The following is a 9,207-nucleotide window of genomic DNA, read 5'->3' on the forward strand; positions in this document are numbered from 1 at the left end:
TTTACTTGCTATTTATTATTCCTTACAACCAGAGCCTCTGGTTCTAAAGACCAGAGACTCTGGCTTAAGATTCTTTGACAACAAGTAAACTTTTTCCTTACAACTCCCTTTTTATTTCTTTTCCAACCAGAGGCTCTGGTTCTAAAGACCAGAGCCTCTGGACCCCATCCATTGCTTTTGAATCTCATTTTCTCTTCCCCTTTTGAAACCAGAGCTCCTCTGGTCCTTGCTCTCTAAAATCATTTATATGACTAAGTGTTTCCAAAGACCAGAGCCTCTGGTTCCAAATACCAGAGCCTCTGGTTTCCATCCTACTTGCATTATATTGATCTCAAACATAGTCTCTGGTTCTAAAGACCAAAGCCTGTGACTTTGATTTCTTTGATAGCAAGTCTTCACTTCTTCTCACACTTCATCTACTCATCCTTCACAACCAGAGCCTCTGGTHCTAAAGACCAGAGCCTCTGGATTTCAAATCCTTCACAACCAGCGCCTCTGGTTGTATAGACCAGAGCATCTGGTCATCCAAAATGTAAACTCCTTACTATTTCTAGGGGGAGTTTTTACATTTCAATTTCATATCTCCATGCATCYTTTGAGGGGGAGCAAAAAGTTTACATTAGTAAACTTGCATTTTCCATCCAGAGCCTCTGGTTCTACTATCCAGAGCCTCTRGTTTTATAAAATGCTACATATGTTTACATTACCAGACCTCCTCTGGTTTTATAAACATGGATTGCTAAATTTGAACAGAGTCTCTAGTTTGTCAACCAAATTCTCCATAACAAGCAAATCCAACATTTCGTCATGAAGAACCAGAGCTCCTCTGGTTTCCCACCCACTTTATCATGCATAACCAGAGCTCCTTTGGTTACCCACTCTTTTTGTCATGAATAACTAGAGCTCCTCTGGTTCCATGCAAAAAAAAAAATTTAAACATAAAACTCATCTTAATTGAAACAAATTTTTAGATTATACAAAATTGCAGCTTTTGTGACTAAAAACTATACAACAAGGGTTTTTAGAAGACCAAAACTTCGTAATTAGYATTAATCTTACAATTAGATGAGATTTTAATTATTTTTTTGGGAAACGTCTTCACCAAGATACTTGGAATGAATCCTCATTTCAAATCATTTCTGACGTCACTCAAACCACGCGCCTGACACAAAACAGGCTGTCCCCTTTTTGCTGCTTCTTTCTTTTTCCCTCCCAAACCCCAGCGTGACACGTGTCCTCCTAAAAGGTACACTCAAGAATACTGGCAATCTTGTGCCATAACTGAATCTCAAAGAGGAATCGTAGGAGATTTCTATGTCTCTGCCGCCCAAGAATTTTTTACTGTTCGTATTTCAAGATCCATGTTTTTGCGGGTTCCTAAAATCCTAACGAAAACCGACCTCCAGCTTTCTGAGTACGCCCCTCTCCCATCTGGGGACGAGATAGTGGCCTTTTTGAAGTTTTTGGGGTACAACAGGGCAATCCAGTACCCATCCCAATATCGTCAACAATACCTTCCACCAATGTGGAACACACTATTCACATTGGTCAACAGATCACTGACAGGGAAGATAGGGAGCCTCGATATGTGCTCAACAAATGTTCATCAAATCGTCTACGGTATCTTCTTCGACTTATCTCTCGACTACTCCTTGATACTCTACACAGAGTTCAAGGCTGTCGTGGCCAAGAAGTGTCAAGAAGTGGCCAAAGGAAGACAGTTGTAATCTTTACTATTTCCATGATTCTTAGGTCTTCTCTTAAGACCTGCTCTCGATGACAACAATATTGATGTGGGCCTTCTACCTGCACACAAGGTGAACATGCTCACTCAATACCGGTCTACAGTGAACAAGGAGGGATATGAAGCAGAGAGGCCAATTCCAAAGAGGCTCATGAGTTATATGAAGTCAAAGGAGATCAGAAGAGTGTACAGACGTATACGCGAGACACTAGAACCAGTTCCTCGAACCCCGTTACGCATGGGAACAGCCGATAAAGAATAGAGGACTGAGGACACATTAAGGCCTCAAGCAGATGGAGAGACGATGAGAGCAGGTGAAGAGAGGATGAGAGCAGAGGAAGAAAGGGTACGCGTAGAGCAAGAGAGGGAGAAACAACGAAAAAGAGAGGAGGCTAAGAAAAAGAAATTAGAGAGGGAAAGAAAGAAAAAGGAAGAAGTCGAGCGAGCAAAGCAAGAGAGATTGGTTGAGGTTGCTCATGTTAGAGCAGAGGAGGAGCGAGCAAAAAAAGCTCGCCAGGCAGAGATCGCACGTCTAAAGGAAGAGGCCAGACTCAAAGCAGAGGAAGAAGCTCGTCAAACCTTGGCTCACTCCTCTAGTCCAAACCAAGGGGATGACCAAGAGCACTACGACGATGCTGCAAGGTCTTACACAAGTGAGGAAGAAGAAGAAGAAAGTACAGAAGAAGAGAGTGAAGAAGAAAAGAGTGAGGAAGAAGAGAAAGCAGAGGGAGGAGGTGCAGTAGCTGCTCTGCCTCAGGGCAAGCCAGAGTAACCTAGGACAAATAGGCACATTCGATTTACCACCCCAACTCCCAGTGCAAACGAATCATCTGACTCCGGTGGTCGAGACACAAGAGTCATTGCAACAGAGGTGCACACCTTGAACCCTAGCCAGCCTATCCAACCAGAGGTCTCATCTGCCTCTGGTTATATCAACCAAAGGGAAGCCTCACCACAGGGAACACCCTCTCAAAAGGGTGCAACCTTTGAAAACATAAGTGATATGTCTCCCCATATCACGCCACTTTCCCCTACAGAGGAATTTGTTTCCTCTGCACGTGTAGACTCCCACCCTTGTTCAGAGCAAGGTATAGGTGCACAAGGCTTGGAGACTCTCAACCAGTCTCTAAGTCCACTCATGGAAAGTCCTCTGGCTGGCTCTGAACCAGCCGTGGATACTCTTCCTGACAAAACAGAGGTAGTGAATTCTCCTCAGGGAGAACCACTAGGATCCTCTGGAAGTCCTTCCCCGACTAACATCAATCAAGTCATGAATAAAGGTGTCCCTGGAATGAGGACTCACTCTGGCCCATGTGTTGAACCAGAGGTTACACCACCTGCATATGTCACTAGGGAAGAGTTTCATTCCCTTTTCACCTCTATACGGTGCTCCTTAGAAGAGCTAAAACTCATCATCACATGTGCAGAGTCGTCCCCTTCTACACCTGCTTTGGATGAGATATGAGCATCCTTGGCAATATTAAGAGCTGAGTCTACGATGAATGCTTCTTATATCAATACACTCATGGAATTGACGGAACACAATGCAGAGACCTTACAACAGGTCATTGCATCAATACAGAGGGTTGAGGCGTCCACATCTCATGACACCCAGTCCTTCATTCCCCTGAGAGTACCTGTAGATTATGTCACACAGAGTGCAATGAATGCTCTGGGTGACAGACTTCTATAGAAGGTGGTTGACTTCACTACGGATTTCAACAACAAAGCCACAAAAGCAGCGAAGGACATCAACGATACTCTTGCCCGATTCAATTACCGCTCAGACGATGAAATGCAAAATATTGGAGTTGCAGTCGATGAACTTCTCAAAGTTATAGAGGAGACGATCAAGTCAATGCCTTGAGCAGAGGACCAAAGGCCCAAGCGACGAATGGATCCATCTCCTTGTGTTGAACCGTCAAAGAGACGACGAATGGATCCATCTCAAAATCGTCAAGAGGGGGAGAACTATCATACAGCTATTCCAATTGCAACACTTATGGCAGCCCCCTCTGCACCTACGTCCTCTGCTCCACGCCAACCAGCTCAAAATCCTTCAAGGTAGAGGACACAAAGCCAACCAGCGCCAGATCATACAGAAGCGCTTCGCAAAGGAAAGATGCCCATGGTATCTCAGGTAGAGCCAGCCGGGCCACAAAAGGCTACAGAAGTTATAGATCTTCTCTCTGTCTATGGATCAGACGATTCAGACTTGGCTCTGTCCTCATCAACAGAGTACGCAATGGACATGACTGCTCCTACAACCAGAGCACAAGAAGAAGAAGAGGTGGTAGATGTGAATGTGACTGATTTGTCACTTTTGCACATTCCAGTTGCCATTCCTCTAGAAGAAGTCACCGTTGCTGCTCCTCCATCACATCCAAAAACCCACAGAGCTAGGGTCCCTGCTCAAGGGACCAGGGTTGTCACTCCTGCTATGAGGCAGCACGTGCTCGTCAACCCAAACAGAGCGGACACAGAAGGCACAACCAGCGGGAAAAAACAGAAGCATCATTATGATTGTGTACAAAGGATCAAGGCAAGTATGGATGCCATGTTCATGCCAACACCCCTTGACAAACCCATTATGGACAAGGCAGAGAGCGAGGAGATCTACCAATTCCTCTACACCCTAAGAGAAGAGACACCGGTCTAGAAGATCTGTCTCCATCCTATGGTTCAAGCGCACATCAAGCAGAGATTCATAGATCGCTACACTCAGCCAATCACTGCAGTCCACTTTGCTGATGGAATAAAGCAGATCCTTGACATAAAGAAGCATACCTTCGCGCATAATCAGATTGTATTCCACGAGTACACAGTGGAGAGGTCTCACGGATGGATCTGTAGGTTCACATATTGTGACCTTATTAATCTGAATCTGTGGGATCTTCTAGATCTGTTCTACTTCACAGATCATAAGAAGGACAAAGGAGTCAAATACGTTGTTGCCAACTTTGTTGTTCGCCAAACAATGACAGACCTGCTAGACTTCAGAAGAAAGTTCGACTTCCAACTAGCTCTGGATCTAGGAGTGGATCAACTGACAGTCGCTGCTCCAAATGAAGATTTGCAGGACATCAACAACATCCCCTCCTGGACGGTTTTGGTGGAACTAGAAGTAGGAGTGGTGTTTCGAAATGAGCATAAACAGAAGATCTTTTTTCGAGACAACCGAAATTACAAGTACTCCAACTCTACTCTGCGCTATATAAGAGACAATCTGGTCAGGAGCATAGACAACTCCCCTAGAGCAAAGAAGCGAACCAAAATTATCTTAAGGTCGATTCGAAATATGTTTGAGTTTCATGAACTTCTTAGGAAGTTCATTAGACTTCAAAATGTTTAGACCTTTTATCTTTCGTAAGTACTCTTTTATTTTTGATTCAATGTAATTTCTATTTCAATCGTATTGTACTTCATTAGACAGTTAATGTAAACCAGAGGTTTCTTTTAACCTCTGTCTTCGAATAGACTTCTGTTTTGTAATTCAAGTAAGAGCTCTTCTTATTTACACTTAGGGGGAGATTGTTAGACCCCAACTTGTGAAAGTGTAAGTAAGTGTCTTGCTCTAGTCAATAGGACTTAGATTATAGAAGTTGTCTGGCTAAGAGCTCTCATGCAGAAGATCAAGAACCAGAGCTCTTACTCAGAGTGAAGGTTCCATTTATACAGAGCCTGCGCTCTATCTCCGTGAACTCTCAAGCCTTGTGCGCCAAAAAGCATAAGCACTTGACTTACAGCAACAACTCCAAGACCCAGAGCCTCTGCATAGTACATGCAGAGCTTCTGCATATGTAGAGCCTCTGCATAGTACATGCAGAGCTTCTGTATGTTCATGCAGAGCTTCTTGCTACCTTCTTCATGGAACGTGCGCATGTTAGCTCAGACAATCTCGCAAGCGTCTAACAGATTTAAGGCGGCTTGACCAAGTTTGCTCCGCTATTCAAGGGAAGTCAAAGATAAGGATGCAGACCAGTCAGCTCAGAGTTTCATGCCTTTTTAATAGAATAGTCTGTTAGGCCTAGGCGTATATAAGGAGGCTTCCTCCTTAGGTTTAAAGTACCTAAAGGAACCGACTTATACTATACGCAAATTTCTTTGAGATTACTTTTGTGCTTCAAATTGTTCATCATTTATCAATAAAAGCATTCGGTATATTCAAAGTTTATTTACTACTTTACTTTCATCTTTGAATATTTTGTTTAATCATTTGAAATACATCGTTTGTTCATCATTCACATTACATAAACTGTGTTTCTGTTAATTAAGAGTATCTGGGTTCTAACACAATCAGTGATTAGAGTCACTGATGTGAATGGTAGGGTAGTGTCCGCTGATACAATTGCGGCATTGGAAGAAACCATAGAAGGTCTAGGTTAGTTTGTAGATGCTTTAGGTGTGAGGCAAGTTTCAATGAAGGTAGCCTATCGAGAGGCTCTACTAAGATGAGAGGTTTTAACCCTTTTGGTTTTCCTAGTTCAATTTAGTAAACTAAGATGGGTTTCAAATTGTGTCTTCTTAGAGGATGGGGGGTTGGAGGCATAGGTAGACATTAAGTTCTCTTAGTACTGTAGCTCCCTGAGAAGACAAAGAATAATAAGGAGGAAGATAAGTGTTAAAGATAAGAAGCATACATGGGAACAACAAACGATCACCTTTAGAGATATTGTGATCAAGGGCCCTGATGTCAATCTTGTATAGGGCCTAATCACCTTCCTTAGGGTAATATTCAAATATACTAGAAAATATGTCATTGAGGAAACGGATGTAAGGAATGACCCATTCCATTTGCCTTTTGTTGACCTTGACCACCAAATCATCAAAGATCAACTAAGCATAGTCAATCTGATGACTATAGATCAATGTATGGCCAATCTTTAGTGCCACATGGCTAACTTGGTCAAGTCCACCAGTTTTTTCACCCATACTTGAAACGAAGTGGGTATACTTCTTTCCACCCATGGTCACTTCTTATTAACCAAACAATTTGGTTGTTGAGAACTTCTTTCTCTTTGACAAAGCACAGATGCATGATCGTATGAGAATAGGAGTTTAGGTAATAAGCGTAAGAAGGGACATGGACCCTTAATCACTTTTAATCTCATTTCACCCCATGAATTGCGCTTATCACCGGAATTGAGAGATGCACCACTTAGTGTTGATATTCAATTAGGATCGATTTTGATATTCAATTAGGATTGATTCAAAGGTGGAGATTCATTCTTACTCTTTTCACAATAACTTCGGTTCTCAATAAAACCCAACCCTTGAAGCACATTAGCACGTTTTTTTTTATGAACCACATTTTAACCCAGTAAAGTTTGAATTCAATTCATGGTTTGCTTTAATTGACTAAGTTAAGTGTGTTGGCATAACAAGATATAAAAGTATAAATTTAACAAATTATTGGAACTAATATATATATATATATATATATATATAGACTTGGGATCATGTGAGACCAGCCTGTTTTCGTGAGACCCGTGAGACCAGCATTTTACACTTAAAACTTGACAGCAAAATGCTGTGAAGGTAACTTTTAAAACCTTCACAGTGTTTTTGCTGTGAAGATTTGACTTTTTTTAAACCTTCACAGCATTTTTGCTGTGAAGTTTATGTGTAAAAATGTGGTCTCACGGGTCTCACGAAAATAGGCTGGTCTCACGTGAACCCAACCCTATATATATATATATATATGTATGTATATATGTATATATTGTCATATGTTCATTTAAGAAACATCATATATATGAGAAGTAGAGAAGTGATCCTAGCCCTTCCACTAAAAAATTAACTATCAAGATTTGAGGGGTTGGTTGTGCATCACCATATAATTTGGTCGCATGGTAACAACTATGTGGAAGATAAATAGGTAGTTGCAGGAGTCTTATAAATAGGTGGCAAATAAATGCATATGTGAACCCATATCATTTACATATGAACTATATGTGCATATTTGAACTCGTATGATTTGAATATGAATTATACATGCATATGTGAGTCCATGTGATTCACATATGAGTTATTTAATTGATTCACATATGAACGATATGTGTATGTGTGAACCAGTGTGATTCATATATAAACTACTTTAACTGATTCACATATGAACTATAAATGCATATATGAACTCATATGGTTCACATATGAATTATTTAACTGATTCACATATGAAATCATAAATTCACATATGAACTATTTAATTAATTCTCATATGATACCAATTGTTTTGGGTCCTCTTTACATCTGAATTTACTAGACAAACGCAAAATCAAATAGTAATACATATATGAAACCCTGTGTTTATTTGTAAAATCAACACTAATAACAACACAACCCTAGAAGCATCTTCCCCTAAATGCATGTGCATCAGCCAAGTCTGAATTTGACGCTCCAACGACAAACAAACACCGCCTTCCTCCATTGCAGATCGTTTCAAAAACTCGAACCGAAGTGTTTCCGATGCATTTGGAGAAGAATTCTTTTGTTTTGATGTGAGGATGGCGGAAAACCGAAAAAGCTTATGGGAATCGAAACAAATCGAAGCTAATCAGGAAATCGAGTACCAAAAACAAGAAATCGAAGACGTAATCAATGCTGGTAATAAGGTATCGATTTCAGAATCTCCACCAAGGAATGCGTTTTTGTTGACGTGATTCAGATTTGCTCTAATTTTATGGATAATAGAATTGCTAATTACCAAATTATCATTCATTTAAACAATTTGATCATTTAATACAAAAACTAAAATCACTAATCTGTTTTGTTAGAAAATTGTTATATCTTAATGGCCTAGACTATTTATATTAATATTTATGTTAATCTCATATTAGTGATAAATGTTTAATTTAATTATCTTGGTTATGACTTAGTTACATACAGGCCCTCCGATTATCTCGATGGACAATATCGGTCCCTGTAACCGACTGTAACCGACTGTAAATAACTATATTTTGTGGTTATCTCTTCCTTAATCCTCTTGATGTCAATATATATATATATATATATATATATATATATATATATATACATATACATATGGTCTCCTTCATTCTTCTTGAATTGAATTGAATGCACCATTTATTGTGGAGACTTTAACACAATAACAAAATTGTAACTCCATCATAGTTGATTGGCATCAAAGAGATTATTAAGAGTGATTACGGCTTCATCAAGTAAGACAATTTCAAGTGTTCCTACAAGTAAGTTTACTATTCATCTTCTAGATTAAAGTCATGGATGTTTTCCATAATAATGATAATTCGATCCTATTACTGTTTATGTTATTTGATTTACATTTGATATCAGAGTGTGGTTTTAATATATATATAAATATATATATATATATATATTGTACATCATAACAACCCCAATAATGCATCTTATTATTCTTTGCTTCATATCGATTTGGTCACTAATTCATATTTTTGCAATAAAGAACATTAAAATAGAGATTG

The 9,207-nt window shown here is 39.8% G+C and overlaps 1 protein-coding gene across 1 annotated transcript; it reads left to right on the plus strand.

Moving 5' to 3' along the window:
• Positions 1-2,048: 2,048 nt before the first annotated feature.
• Positions 2,049-8,406, plus strand: LOC112511399 (vicilin-like seed storage protein At2g18540). Its single transcript, XM_025117000.1, has 2 exons — positions 2,049-2,418; positions 8,180-8,406. Exons 1-2 carry the CDS (start codon positions 2,049-2,051, stop codon positions 8,404-8,406), a joined length of 597 nt encoding a protein of 198 aa, XP_024972768.1.
• Positions 8,407-9,207: the final 801 nt, after the last annotated feature.

Source organism: Cynara cardunculus (assembly GCF_001531365.2).
Source record: "Cynara cardunculus var. scolymus isolate 2C chromosome LG 4, CcrdV1, whole genome shotgun sequence".
In the NCBI taxonomy this organism is placed as follows: Eukaryota; Viridiplantae; Streptophyta; class Magnoliopsida; order Asterales; family Asteraceae; genus Cynara; species Cynara cardunculus.